The sequence below is a fragment of the Mastomys coucha genome, unplaced genomic scaffold (genome assembly GCF_008632895.1).
Source record: "Mastomys coucha isolate ucsf_1 unplaced genomic scaffold, UCSF_Mcou_1 pScaffold12, whole genome shotgun sequence".
NCBI classification, from domain to species: Eukaryota; Metazoa; Chordata; class Mammalia; order Rodentia; family Muridae; genus Mastomys; species Mastomys coucha.
In genome coordinates, this window is record NW_022196894.1 from 36,702,998 (window position 1) to 36,718,281 (window position 15,284).

Genomic DNA, 15,284 nt, shown 5'->3' on the forward strand with positions numbered 1-15,284 from the left:
ACAGATGAGAACCGAGGATTATAACAGACATCTCAACAAGCGATGGCTATGAGTCTTAAGCACATTCATCTAAGCAGTCAGGTAGTACAAACCCTTTTTGATCAGCTGCTTGGAATGGGGCTAGTGCTAGGTACTTGGACCAGGTGGTGTGTGGGTCAGCTCAGTTCTCTGCTTATCTCTGGAAGAAATGACCATTCATTCAGTTTGGAGTTTTTTCATCCTGAATTCTATTTTAATGTGGGGGAGATAATATAAACAATGAAGGAATGTGTGGGCTTTTCAGAGGTTTTTGGTATATCCACATGCCTGGCGGCTGGTAAGATAGCCTTAGTGCGTCATATCTGACACTGAGCATTGTAAATCCCTTTAAGTGGGAGTCATTTTCTATGGGGCAGTGGTCTTGTTCAGGCAACCTGGGCTCAGTTGAGAACAGGTCTGGAACTCTGAAGCCCCAGTGGGCAATAATTTCTGCCTGCAAGGGACCCTGGCTCCTGTTTCAGTCCCCCCAACCTCCTCCCCCTCAGCTCCCCCTATAGGAGATATGTGTTCTGTCAGGTAGACAATGCTCCAAGCTCCCAGCATTCTAGCTGGACCCTACCCCCAATCATCTGACCACAGGTAGGTATGCCCCACTCCACAGACAGATAGCCCCACCTCACAATATAAGGGGTGGTTTGTACCCTCCTCTCTCTTGCTCCCTTGCTTTCTCTCTTGCTTCCCCTCCTGCTCTCTTCCTCTCTTGCCCCACTCCTTTTCCTCTCCTCTCCTTCCTCTCCTTTCTTTCTCTCCACATGGTCATGGCCAGCTTCTTTTCTCTTTCCTATAATAAAATATCTTATTATCAAATGCATAATTGCCTCCTTTTAACTAACGTTGCACAGTCCTAGCAGCAGCAGCAGCAGCAGCAAGACCCAGGCCTGCAATTTTCTTCACGAACTGCTGAAAACAATAGAACCACAGAAGCCAGGAAAGGATGACCAACATGTCTAATGCCTTGTGTCTTTCCTACCCAGTCTTATCTCTAAGGAGTAGTCAGCCTTTCAGCATAGAGACTCACTGTTCACACAGAACACATACCTGTGTTCTAGTGATACCAGCCCGGGCGAGGGAAGCAGAGCTCTCTACGTGCTGCCTCTGCTGTGCATGCATGTGGGTGCACAGGCTGCATGTTCGTGAATAGCTCAGAGCAGCTCTGCCCCCAGTGTCTGGCTGGAATAGAGCTGATCAGCAGATGCCTCCCGGTGAGGGTCCTTGCCTTGCACACTTTTATACATGCACTATCTCACCTCATGTCCTTTTGGGGGAGAAGGACTATAGAGTAGGTGGAGGAACTTGTCCTCCCTCTTTGGGGTGTTTGTGGGTTGAAAGGTCAGGAGACTTTGCTGCTTTCACTGTCTGACCCCCAAACAAAACAAAACAAAACAACAACCCTCCTACTCCCCCTCCCCCAAACCCCAGCCATCTCTGTGGAAAAAAAAATCAGGAAAGAGTTTTCAAAGACTCCAGTAACCCTCTCCATTTTGGCTACTGCCTTTCTTCCTGTCGAGAGCTTTGGTAGCTTCCCTTACAGAACCTCAGGACCCCTTAGGATTAGACCAGAGAGGAGCCCAGGGTGCAGTGTGTAGTTGTCTTCAGGAAGATCTCTCAGTTCTCACCCTCTTCCTTGTGTTCCTTTCCCTACTCTCTCAGAGTGTATTTGCCCAGGAACTAACTCACCCAAAGGAAACAGAGAAGGCAAACATTCTGCATTCCTGGGCACTAGGGGAATGGTTACCTGAGAGAAGAAGACCAACAAGCTCCTTAAGTGGCTGAGTTGCTTCTACAGAAGTGGGACTCAGGGTAGTGAGTTACTTCAGGGTTAGGGAGGGGTATGGAGGTGGATGTGTATGTGCATGTGATGACAATGACACAAATTGCTGTTCTGGGGCACACTAGCAGAGCAGAAGTCTAGGCCCAAGTAAGATTCCCTTCCCTTTCATTTCCATTTGCAAAGGCAGACAGAGCCTGTGGTCTCAAGGCATGGCCTAGTCAGTGCCTTGAGACCACAGACTAGCGTGAATGGGTCACTCACAATGGTGCTGCTTGGGGTCTTCCAAAGGTTCCTGTACTGCAGGGTAAATGACAGTGTGGGACACACAGCCAAGGCACAAAAGCCATTGGCCTTGAACTCAAAAGTCTTGAAAAAAAAAAAAAAGGATCCTGTCTGCTATGAAAAACTCATGTCTGGTTTCTGTTTTGTCTCTTAACACACCAACACTTAAAACTAACTAGCTATTATTCAAGGTGGGGGGGAATCTAAAAAAAATTCCCATGGCATCATTTCCCATGTTCATGTAATTCCTGGCTCTGACTGTTGGGCACGTGCAGACAGCAGCTGGAGAAGCACACATTTGCACATAGCCAAGTAGACCACCCAAAGGTGTTTCCATGTTCAGTTCACTTTACTAGAACCTGAACTTTCAACCATGAAGGGTATCATCACATCCTACACGGATGATGTTGCAACAGGGGATCTCCCCGATCCCCGCTTTGTCCAGTCATCTAGACTCCTTCTCCCACTTAGTCCATCGAAAACCAAAGCTCTTTGCTCAATGGAGAAGAAACAGTTCACCAGAACTGGCCCAGGAAAACAACGGCAGAGAATTTGTTAGTTGTTAGTTTGAGAAAAGGTCTCTTGGAGTGCAGGCTGGTCTTGAACTTGCTATGTATCCAAGGATTACCTGGAATTTAGGATCATCTTGCCCATACCTTCAGAACAGGTTTACAGACATGCACCACCATGCCCAGATAATACGGTGCTAGGGACTGAACCCAAGATTTCATGTGTGCTAGGCAGGCACTCTGTCACCTGAGCTACATCTCCAGCTTATCATGCATTGTAAGATCTTACCGCCAAGAGGATTTTCCTGTTGGACTTCATAATTCCTACTATGGCTAGAACGGACAAGCAGAAGAGGCAGATGCCCACGAACATGCCTATCCAAGCTGCCCCAAAGATATCATCATTGTTGGTGGCTTCCAGAAGTGGGTAAAGACTGTGTTGGTCAGATACAAAGAAGATACACTCGGCTGTCAGGGCGATACCACACATCTGGAAACAAGACGAGAATGAGTCTGTCAGGCTGGTAGCCAAGAGCACAGCACCGGGAGAAAGGGGATGGGGGCAGGGTAGGCTCTAGTGGCGAGTCCCTTACAACTTACAGAGGCTTTATGCAACGAATCTCTCATTGCCAGGAGACCCAATAGCTATTTCTATCTTGCTTCCCTCTCCCACAGACCCCCTGCCCTTAATACTTTCTTCCACATCTAACTCTGTCTGTTTGCTATTTGGGAAAAGATCTAGGTAACCCCAGACCAACCATAAAGCCCCTAGGTTATGACCCACTCAGACAGTGCATTCTTGCATGAAAGTTCTTCTCCTATCCTATCCCATTGCAAACTTTCCTGGATTGCAATACTTGAAGTGTCCTGGCCATTGTCACAGTGGTTCTGTAATATTTGTGACTGTCTTCCCAGGGCTCCTACAACACAGTCCCCAAGTCAAATCAAGGTGAAACTGGACAGAAGCATAAATGAATGATTAGTAGGTGCGTTTAGACACTGACTATGGTGAATACACGACTCTTAATAGTCATTATATCTTAGAAATTGGTAAGGAAATAATCTAATTTAATGTTGACCCTGGTCTTCTGCCATAACAGGTGATATGCAATTATCTTAAGATTCTAACTAGTATATTTACTACATTTCTTAAAATGAAGGCACTATAAAGGAGAATGATATTTATAATATTTTCTTAAACTTTCCTTTTAATTTATCTAAAAGATATGCTTACAAGAAGAACAGAGTTTTTTTTTTTTTTTTTTTTTTTTTTTTTTTTTTTTTTTTTTTTTTTTTTTTTTTTTTGAATAGCATTCATGACTTACACCAACAATCACGTGTCCAAAAATCAACAGGCCCTGGAAGCAACGAACAGTGGAATCGTCTTTGGCCATCTTCAGGATTTCTCACAAGCTGAAGACACAGTTAAGAATGTTACACTGGATGGGAGCAGGTAGCAAATACTGCTTCAGCCTCTACACTGTCAGCAAATCATGACATCCCCTGTTTCCTTTTTTGTATCCAAATCAAGGTCATGAGAGCTTTTCGTAATGGTGGACCTGAGGTCAGCCATCACAGGAGTTTTCTAAATAAGGGTTTTTAGAGTCTGATCTGTGTCCTCCAGGAGTCCCTTAGGGTATGAAACACACCAGTATCCATCCTTCTCGGGTACTGAGGTTCTTTAAGGTCACCAGGAGCACAAAGAACAGATCTGTTATGGTGATGACCAGGCTGATACACAGTGAGAGCCTCCGATATTGTGACTGCCATTCTTGGACAAGGCCAACCACAACCATAGGGAAACCAAGAGAGTTGGCTGAGGCCATTTTGGCCCATGGGCTAATGTTAAATATTTTATTATACTAAAGAACATAGGTTGTACAAAATGAAGTTCTCACTTGCGTGAGACAAGTGTAGAGAAAAGAGGGCCATGTAGCTCCGCTGTGGACTCTTTTAGGGACTTTATGTACATAATAGATTCTCAGAACCCAACTAGAACAAAGTTCTGGAAGAGGAGAAGTCTCTTTCTATACATCAGGGCAGCAAAGCCTAACTAACTGGTAAAGTGCCTTTGAGGATACACGGATATAAATGGCAGATTGGGCGCATCTTTGGTCTGTGTGACTCTAGGACCCACACTCTTCCTGCAGCTTACACTGGCTACTAGAAACTATCTATACAGTTTGTGCCAGATGCAACTAAGCATGGCCTCTCTCTTTGTCTCCTGTGAGATTCTCTGGAAGAGGCACAAGGTTGAATGCTCCAGTCAATCTTTTTTGGCTTCTGCACTTGAGTCATGTTGAGAAAAGCTGGGTACAGCCCCCAACATATTAGTCTTTAATTAGCTAACTGACTGACACCCTAAGTCAAGAAGTATTAAATGATACAATTTACATGTTGAGGTATGTAAAAATGAATGAGGATTCTGTGCTAGAAGAGAAGCTAAGGTCTCAGGTCGTTAGAATGCATAAATGGATGTCTAAATACACGAGTGGGGATCTGAGTGAGAACAGCTTCAGCTTAGCCAGTTATATGGAGCCAGTGTTTGGATCAGGAGAGTAGAGGTAGGATGTGGAGGAGGAACATGGGAAGAGTGGTAGACTTTCTGAGGAAAGGGGAAGAGAGAGGGGGTAGACTCAGAAGCACAAAGTGAAGACAAGACACCAAGTTAGCCAGTTTGGCGGACCTCCTGGTTTGTGGGAAGGCACATTTTACTTTTGTTATTTTATTTCCCCTTTCTTTCCCTTCCTCTCTCTCCCTCTCTCTCCTTCCTTCCTTCTTCCTTTCCTTCCTTCTTCCTTTCCTTCCTTTCTTCTTTCCTTCTTCCTTTCCTTCCTTCCTTCCTTCCTTCCTTCCTTTCTTCCTTTCTTCCTTTCTTCCTTCTTCCCTTCCTTCTTTTCTTTTTTCCTTCCTTCCTTCTTCCCTTCCTTCCTTCCTTCCTTCCTTCCTTCCTTCTTTCTTCCCTTCCTTCCTTCTTCCCTCCCTTTCTTCCTTCCTTCCTTCTTCCTTCCTTCCTTTCCTTTCTTTCTTCCTTTCTTCCTTCCTTTCTTTCTTTCTTCCTTTCTTTCTTCCTTTCTTCCTTCCTTTCTTTCTTTCTTTCTTTCTTTCTTTCTTTCTTTCTTTCTTTCTTTCTTTCTTTCAAAAACCATGTGTTTTTGTGTGTCTTTGTTTGTGCAGCTATACGTGTGTGAATGCCTGTGTAGGACAGAGACCTCAGATGCCCTGGAGCTGGAGTTACAGGCTGTTGTGAGTCACCTGATTTGGGTGATGGAAGCTAACTCGGACCCTTTAGAAGAATAGTTTCTGCTCTTGACCTCTGAGACTCCTTCAGCCTACGTCTTTTATATGACTCAGGCCCTGACAAGTGTTAACTCTATTGTTATAACATATGCTATGAGGCATATATTAATAACATAAGTATTTTAATTATAATCATCTAAGTAATTTAAGCATCTCTAAATATTTTCTCACTTCTTTTCACCCTGAAGGTCGTGGGAATTTACAAAGTTAAAAATGTATATGTGTTTTTGACTCAGAGTTTGGCACACATATTCCATCAATGTTTGTCAAAGGAACAGAAGAATCTGGGCCCTTGTTACACCATCTTCTGACCCCCACCCCACCCTGTGGAATTTCTGCTTAGCAATACCATTCATTTATCTGGGGTAACTCTTCCATATCAGATGGGTAGAACCTTACGGTGTCTAGAAGGCTCTGACCGGGAGAATCTAACTGGTAAAGCCGGATCAGTTACATCATAAAATTCATTATTGGCACTCACAGATATTAATCCTGACCAGTTGGGCTGCTCTCTAAATAGACACAAATAGACTTTGAAAGGTAGGCATTCAGATAACAAAAAGCACAGTTTGTAAAGGGAAACTACATACATGTTCATAGGAGACTAAAATGGGACTCTAGCACCAAGGATTTTAAAGGCAAGCTAGTCAGTGCTAATAAAGGAGAAGTTCTGAGAGGTGTGGAGAAAAAGGAAGCTTCCGAGTAGTGTTCAACAACGCGTTTGTCTCAGCTGGTCCAGAATCCTGAGCAAGGAATGTTGGCGCAGTACTGAGAGCTTTTCCTGATGTCACCGGGTTTTAGAAGTGGGTGGTTATTGTTTAGCTTCTCAGTTAAGATCAGGTGGAAAAGCGAATGCTAAGAGTCCAGTTCTCAGCATCTGAGTTGGGCAGCCCACAATTGCCCGTGACTCCAGGGGATCCAATGTTCTCCTGGCTTCCAAGGGCACCTGCATACACAGGCGTGCACCACCCCACTCCCAGGCACGTAATTAAAACTAAAGTATTTTTGCTTTGTCTTAAAGAAAGCCATGCTCATTTGCCAAAAGTGACCCAAAAGAATGGAATCTGCCACCTATGGGCCCCTTAGTGCTCCCTCCATTCTGTCTCAGGCCCCTTTGTTCATCTTCTCAACAGACCTGATAAATGGGTATTTTTTGCCAAAACTCCAGGTTTGTTTCTCATTGCTATAGTAACAGATTTTCTCAATCCTAAAAAAATAACAGCTGACAGTTTGGGGTCAGAAGTCTGAAATGAGAGTTACTGGGTTAAAATCCATGCCGGCTGGGTTGCATTCCTTTCAAGATTTTAAATGTTTTCATGCATGAGTACTGTACCTATTATAATCATTTTCCTTCTCCCTCTCCCCTCTAATCCTTCCTGCATCTACTTGGTGCTTCTCAAATTTATGACCTCTTCTATAATTATTACTGTCTCACACATATACATACACATACACACACACATACATATACATACACACATTCAACACAACACACACACACATACACACACACACAGAGACACTTACACTTACAGAGCCTATTTAGTGTATTCCTATGAACATGTACTTAGGGCTGATCACTTGGGATGGAATGGCCTCTCTGAGGGCTGGCTCATGTAGAAACACACACCCATCCCCCAGTTCTCTTTCTCAGTAGCCATTGGTTGCTCTTCATTTAGGTGTGGGGCTTCCCCCATCCATGTTGGTGTTGCCATGTAGGTCTTGTTTGGCCATCCCTATAGTTAGAGTTTCATGGAATACACACTTCTTAAGGATCTAGCCTGAGAATCTGATTCTGTCCATCTTGACAGGGAGGAGAGGAAGTGTGAGAGATCCATTTGCTCAAGGTCGTGTTGACAGAAAGCCCAGGACCCAGCGTCAAATCCAAGTCACCCTAACTCCTGGTTATTTAGCACCAGAGTTTAGCAATCCTGACACAATGCTAACATTTTAAGTAGAAAAAGAAATATTGGCCTAGCTTCCTTGCCAACCTGGGAACAAAGAGAACACATACATTTTTCTCTATACAGAAGAGCCGTTCTTTAGAAGGTCTGAAAGACCAGACTTCACCCCGCATGCTTCCTAGTTTCTTGTCTTAGCCTTTCCACAGGGCATTACCACACTAATATTTCCCCACTATCATCCAGGAGACTGTACAGGTGTTTTCCAAACTTACAGCTCCCCCTTCTACTTTCTGGAAATGAAGGGTGCTCTGTAAAGCCAGTGGGAGATCAGTGTTTCACAGCATTTTCTCTCAGACACCTGTGTTTTGTTTTGTAAAGATAGGCTCTTGCACAGACAGATTGTGGTCTTCCCATCTCAGCTTCTCAAGGGTGCCATGATGCCTCCCTGCGTCTCTTGTTTAGATTAAGTTGATATTTGTGGCACCTCTCCCTCAGCCAGACATGTCAAGAGAGGCCAGATGCAGGCTTCCTGTTGTTCATTCCTTGTGTATTGCAGTAGCTGTGGTTTGATGGTAAGCATGCTAGACATGGCACCAGGCAGGATGCCAGATTCAAAGTCAAGTTTCCCTATCAAGAGTTACTCTGAGCAATGACCGACTTTCTTGTGACCTATTTCCTCACTTATAAAATGGGTAGAATACAACTTGTCTCATGGGACTAGGGATTATGATCTTCACATACTAAGACTATTTACCAACAAGAGATTGTTAATGATGACCAGGGAATATTTGGAAAGGAAAGGGTCTTCGGTGAAGGTTATATTCAGTACCCTAGAGATCCACAGAACATTGGACAGAGGCACTGATGATGACTACCATCCCAAGCTCCTAGGTCAAGGAGAATAAATCTCATACCCATTTCCTCTCCCCTGATGGGCAGCTACTGCGGCAGAGGACACTGGAGGCCTCACTCCCACAGGCAGCCTTTTGTGCTTTTTCTTGTTTCCATAATTGGCTTTAAGAAGTAAAGCTCTCACTGGGAAAAGGGAAAGAGCCCTCCTAGCTGTGTTGGGGTGTGTCTGGTATCAGGTACCAAGTTGCACGTCCGTCTACAGGGAGGGTGTCTGTACATTCCATCAGCATTCCTGCCCTGTTAACTCTTGCCTCTGTGCACTGGCCAGGGCTGGGCCCTCTGATTCAGACTGTGGTGATAGAGCCCTAACCTCTGAGGTTTTCTGTTACGTGGGGACGCTTGCTTTCTCTTTCTGCATTCTTTCTTCTCTGTAAGAACATAATGTCGGAATCCAGCTGCCGCTCAGGCTGACAGAACTTGCAGCAGCTCTTTCACGGAGACTGTACAAAGACATTCTGAGTCCCTAACTGACAGACTTCGAAGCGCCTCCCTCACCTGGGAAGTGAGTTTATATCAAAGGCAGGCATGGGTGGCTACACATCCTGTTCCCCACCACCTTCTTTACCTCTTCCCAGAGAGCATGGCTTCGGGCTTGTCCCTCCAGAGCTCCTCCATCCTGAGATAGGTATAAAAATAGACCACGCTTCCACCATTCGGCCCCCGATTCCTCTTTCAGAGACCCTACCATGCTGTTTGTCTCTGGTCCTCGGGTCTGAAGAGTCCTCGGGACTCCCAGCATGCTGATGCCCCTGTCTACCCATGACCTTAATACATTTTCTAATAAACTTTTCACTCCCCACGTTCCCTCAGTGTCCCTCTTGAGTTCTCTCTCACTGCTGTGAAACTTTTTTTCTCTTATATCTCCTGCGTAGGGCTTCCTGCATAGCAAGAGAATAGGTTAGGGAGTAAGGAGAAGCAGGGAGAATGTGGGCTTTGGATAGATCTTGGTATGATTCTTAGCTTGATCACATAGAAGTTCTGTGACTCCAATATTCTTGTTGAGCCTCATCTGTCCATGAGAACTGTAAGACCCAGCATCAAGGGTTCCGTAAAAATTAAATGAGAATATGCAAAGGTCTCATGCCATATTGGTCGTCTAGGCAATATTAATTTTCTTGGCTTTTGCTTCAGGTTCTGAAGCTTCTTGAAGAAGATAAACTAGAGCTAACAAGATAGGGAACCCTGAAGGCAACTAAAGCAGTAGTTTCATTTAAGAAAACAAAACAACATCTAATACATAAGAACAGATCAAAAATATTGTGTCTTTGGCTGGAACAAGAGTGGGAGGTCTAAGCACCCCTCACTAGCGCTCTATCTTGTTTGAAACCAGTCTTCTAGGACTGACAGATAAGAAAGATGTAGGCAGATGCCTAAGCTCAGCAGGCAGTCACCAAAGAGTTTATGAAGTGCAGCCAGAGAGTGCTGGCCATGACAGAAGTTGACAGCAGACAGCACAGAGTCTCTGTGCAATTGATTAAACTGATTGATTCATCACAGAACAGCTTGAAATTGTTCCTGGAATATGGACAAGTGAACTTGCTTACTGTACACAACCAGAAGAATATCTGGGGAAAGATGCGCTCCTGGGACCGAGAGAAAGGCTGACAGGATTTGTGTGTGAAGGCATAGAAATGCCTAGAGGCCGGGGGTGCTGTTCAGTGGGCAGAGCACTTGCTTCCCTCATCCAAGGTCCTGGGTACCACTCAATGTGTGGCCTAAAGTCAGATACAAGGGGATGCCAATTGTCTCCACACTGGGAGGTAGAGGCAGGAAGGTCAAAGGTCAAGCTCATTCTCAACTCCATAGTGAGTTCCTGGCCATCATGGGCTATGTAAAACCCTGTTTCCAAAAACAATCAAACAAATCCTGGGAAAAGGGTAGACTAGTACATGTTTTGGATTAAAACCAAAAGACTTAATAAAGTTTGATACTGACAGTTATTTTGGGATTTTTAAGAAACCTTTTATTCATTTGTTTTTTTTATGTGCATGAGTGTTTGTCTGCACATGGGTCTGTATGCCGTGTGTGTGTGCCCTTGATGTTCATAGAATCCAGAGTCCAGAATCCCCAAGGGCTGGAATTAAAGAAAGATACGAACAGCCATGTTGGTGTTGGGAGTAGAACTGAAGTCCTCTGGAAGATCAGCCAGCACTCTTAACCACTGAGCCATCTCTCCAGCCCCATGATGGTTGTTTTTAAAAGACACTATGAATTTCTTACCTTTTCAAGAAGAGAAAGAGGAGAGTTTGTAGGGCTACCTCTCTACAAATTGTCCTCTTTGCATGTTTGATAAAGAAGTATCAAAGAAATGTCATTTGAGGGTTAATTAAACAATTTTTAAAAAATATTTATTTGTTTTACTTTGTGTGGGTGAGTGTTTTGTCTGCAGATATATATGTACACCGAATGCCTGCCTGGTGGCCTCTGAAGAGGGTGTCCGATCAATATCCTGCAACAAGGGGGATGGTCGTGAGCTACCATGTGCATGCTGAGAATTTAACCTGTCATGCCTCCCCTGGAAAAGAAACAAGTACCCTTAACTGCTGAGCCATCTCTCCAGTTCCTCTGATGCTAATTTTATTCTGTGTAGGACAGAGTAGTATTCTGGGTACTAATATTTTGGGTAGTGTTCAGATATAACATAAAACATTAAAATTCAGATATAAAGATATAGTATTTTTTTAAGGTGTGATCTCCCTGTGTACCATGGATTAGCCTGGAACTTGTGATTCTCAGCTTTCTAAATGCTGGGGTTAAAGGTGTGAACTACCACCCTGCAGATTTTGAGTAAAGCAGCTCAGCCTCCGTCTTATGGAGAGCCTTCTCTAGTCATTTGAAGGCTGTAAGTGCAAACACTGATGTTCTCTGAAGAAACAGCAGTTCTTTCTAAGGCTACAGCGTAGAAACTGGTCTGTTTCCCATCTGCAAGATCAACTTATCTCTGAGTTTAAGACTGCTGACCTACTGTGTAGGCCAAATCACGCAATCTAACAATCCAGTTCTTTAAGATCAAGATCCTTCTCTCAATAAAGTCTCTCTCTCTCTCTCTCTCTCTCTCTCTCTCTCTCTCTCTCACACACACACACACACACACACACTGTGCATGCATACATGCACCCTCCCTCGTGTATCCTGAGTTTTATTTCTTGGAGAACCTTCTTTGTCAAGGAAAACCTTGAGTAATAGTCCAATTTGGATCAATTTGTATTTTCAATAGAAGCAAAAGTGATGTTTTCTGATGACTCTCTAACTCTTTGACCTCTTTCTTCCAACTCCCACTGACAGCTGTTAATGTCTAACTCAAATGAAGTCCCTAACTTCTGTTCCTACTCTACCTGTGCTTCTGGAGTAAACCTCCTAAAGCAGAGGTTCTCAAATTAGCCTGCAGAGTAAAGACATTCCATTGACTGTGAAAACACGCATTGATGTCCAAATCAAAGAGTGCAGATATTTCCTAATTTGAAAAAAAAAATTAGCCATCAGAATATGTGATTCTGAGTGTTTCCTCTTTATAGCTTTTCTTAAAATTTAGGTACTATTCTGATGTGTATCTCAGGACTTAGTTTATCTTCTAAAAGTAAGCTAAGAGATTTACTATTTCACTTTAGTCTGTCAACACTTAGTGTTCCACAAACATAAGTGGCCTTCAAGGGCCAGCTATTTATTTGATGTTAAGATCCATTGCTCTAGCCAGGCAGTGGTGGTGCACACCTTTAATCCCAGCACTTGGGAGGCAGAGGCAGGCAGGTTTCTGAGTTTGAGGCCAGCCTGGTCTACAGAGTGAGTTCTGAGACAGCCAGGGGGCTACACAGAGAAACCCTGTCTCGAAAAACAAAACAAAACAAAAAATCCTGAATGTAATTCTGATTTTGTTAACTTTTCAGGGCTCCATGGAGCCCTCAATTCAGTGGTTCTCAATCTGGGGGATTGAGACCTCTTTGGCAAACCTCTATCCCCCAAAATATTTACATTACTATTCATAATAGCCCCCAAATTACAGTTGTAAAGTTGCAATGAAAGCAATTTTATGGTTGGGGGTCACCACAATATGAGGAACTGTGTTGAAGGGTCACAGCATTAGGAAGGTTCAGAACCACTGGCTTAATTTGAAGGAGAATCCTAGGAACATCTTGTTACACACAAGCATCTTCCTGTGTCACATTACCCCATCCCTCCTCTTGCTCAGCAGTCTCTGCTGCCAGTCTCTCTCTCTGTCTCTCTCTGTCTCTCTCTGTCTCTCTCTCTCGTCTCTCTCTCTCTGTCTCTCTCTCTGTCTCTCTGTCTCTCTGTCTCTCTCTGGGCTGCATTTTGAGAGACCCCTGTTTTAAAACATAAGACAAAACAGGAAAAGAGAGGGAGGGAGAGATGAAGGAGAGAGAGAGAGAGAGAGAGGAGAGAGAGAGAGAGAGAGAGAGAGAGAGAGAGAGAGAGAGAGAGAGAGAGAGAGAGAAGGGGAGGCAGTGCACGGGGTTTGAGTCTTTCTCTCTAGGTAGATGACTCCTAGAGATGTGTTGTCTTGCCTTACATTTAACACTCAGTGTTAGAGGCTGTTTTGTACTTCTCACAAACCCCTTACTCTCACATAACACTTTCCTTATATATGTGAAATTTCTTTACCTGACAGTACTAGAAAGGATGTAGGCAGGATGAGGTGACTTACATTTAAGGGTCAAGCAGCAGAGAGCAGAGAGAGAGCTGTGTCACTCACAGTGGCTTACTGTGTGTCTCACTTTGAGTGTTTTCCTGTAAAGGAGTATCCCATGTGAGCCCCACCCTATGGAAGAACTCCCCAGTGACCTATCCCCTCCATGGCTTATTTCAATCACTCAACACCCTGGAAGGCTCTTTACTTTTAGAATTGCTGATTTTAAGAGTTTAAAAGTGTATTTCTTTCTCTTTTTTTCTTCTCTTATGCCTTCGTTAAGTTTGTTTTCTTACAAAATTATTCATATCCAGGGTGTTGACATCTCCTGACACATTGAATAAGTTGACAAACAATTGCTCACTAGACAAACCAATGTTCAAAGCAGAAGAGAGGTGAGACTCACCGACTAGTCATGAGATTGCCTTTTCAAGTTGAGTACCTCTTTTCCTTGCTCAGATTTCTTGCACGAAAGAATATACAAACCACACCTCAACCTCACGCTAGAGAAATCTGGATTAAGAGAATGGGAGGGAGGAAGTGGGGGAGAGGGAATGAAAGAGAAAGACAAGTAGGGGCCTTCCTCATCCATGTGGTCTCTGCCCTAGATAGGCAATCAGTGGCTTGTCAGGCTTGTGGGCCATCAGATAGAAACTGCATTGGAGGGTCCAGTAGATTCTGGAGGTGGTTCACATGGTGGTTTGAAATGTATACAAGAGTGAAAAAAGAGAAAATTTGACATTTCACTTACTCTTCTTGCCTAGCTTCTCTTGCTATCCAAATGTTTACAAGTCTCTTCGGGTTGTTAAAAATATAGGAAAGTTATGTTTTAAGCCTAGTATGGCAGAAAGCAAAACAGTGTGCTGTAAGCACACACAAAAAAGCACAAACAAAAGTTTTACACTTATTGGGAAGATTAATCAAAAGGAGAACAACTTCCTCAAGGAACTAGAAAAATCGCAGCATCCATGTTAGCTATATAAAGAAAATAATGTTCAGGCATGAAATGTATTGCCTTATTTCCTGCTGTGCTTACCAATTTTACTCGGCAAGAAATGGTCTGTAGATGTCGCCTTGACTTTTATAAAGACTTTAAAATTAATAAAAAAAATCATAAATGTCTTAAGAATCCCTAAATGAAAATTTAGGCTTATAACCACAATCATAAAAGTATCGATATCCAACAATACTGGTGTTACTTGAGACAATTTGTGTAAAAATATTAGGACAAGAATAGCTGTATTTATAACCCACAAATCCTGGTGGATCAACTCATTAGTGAACAGTAAAGATCGGTCCTATAAAAGTAGCCTTAATTAGATAAAACTAATTTGTTGACCTATTCTAGCCCAAATACTAATTAAGCAGAACTGTTTTCGGGGAAGACCCATGAAGAAACTGCCCCACAGATCCTTTTAAAGGCTTGTCAGACCAAATGATTTCTGACAAGAACAGGAAACTTTGTCAGACAAAGGCACAGTTAATTAGCCAAAGAACATTTTCCAGAAGAGTTATAAGATCTCAAACTATAAAAGAGACAGACTCAGCAGGGCGGTGGTGGCGCACGCCTTTAATCCCGGCACTTGGGAGGCAGAGGCAGGTGGATTTCTGAGTTCGAGCCGAGCCTGGTCTACAGAGTCAGAGTGAGTTCCAGAACAACTAGGGCTACACAGAGAAACCCTGTCTCGGAAAAAACAAAACAAAACAAAACAAAACAGACAGACTCTACTGTTAGTTACAGTGTATAGCCCATGTTTATCCTGCTCCCAGGAGAGTAGAGAGAGCCAGTGGGCTGCTCTGAGAAGTTTCTGTACTCACATTGGCTGTCTGGTCCCTTCTGCCTTCTCCTCCCTGCGCTGCACAGACTTACTCTGCACACACCAGCCTACGATGCTTTTCTACCCCACTGTATCCTCTGAAGCTCC

General features: G+C 43.6%; 1 protein-coding gene across 1 annotated transcript in view; it reads right to left on the reverse strand.

Annotated features, from left to right (window-relative positions):
- Positions 1-15,284, reverse strand: part of Upk1b (uroplakin 1B) — a 28,436-nt gene extending 13,152 nt beyond the window's left edge. Inside the window, exons 1-3 of the mRNA XM_031364690.1 lie at positions 15,178-15,284; positions 3,927-4,014; positions 2,891-3,091 (exon numbers count right to left, since the gene is read on the reverse strand). Of these exons, the coding sequence (XP_031220550.1) occupies positions 2,891-3,091; positions 3,927-3,995 (270 nt within the window). The 5' untranslated portion in view covers positions 3,996-4,014; positions 15,178-15,284. The remainder of the gene's footprint in view (positions 1-2,890; positions 3,092-3,926; positions 4,015-15,177) is intronic.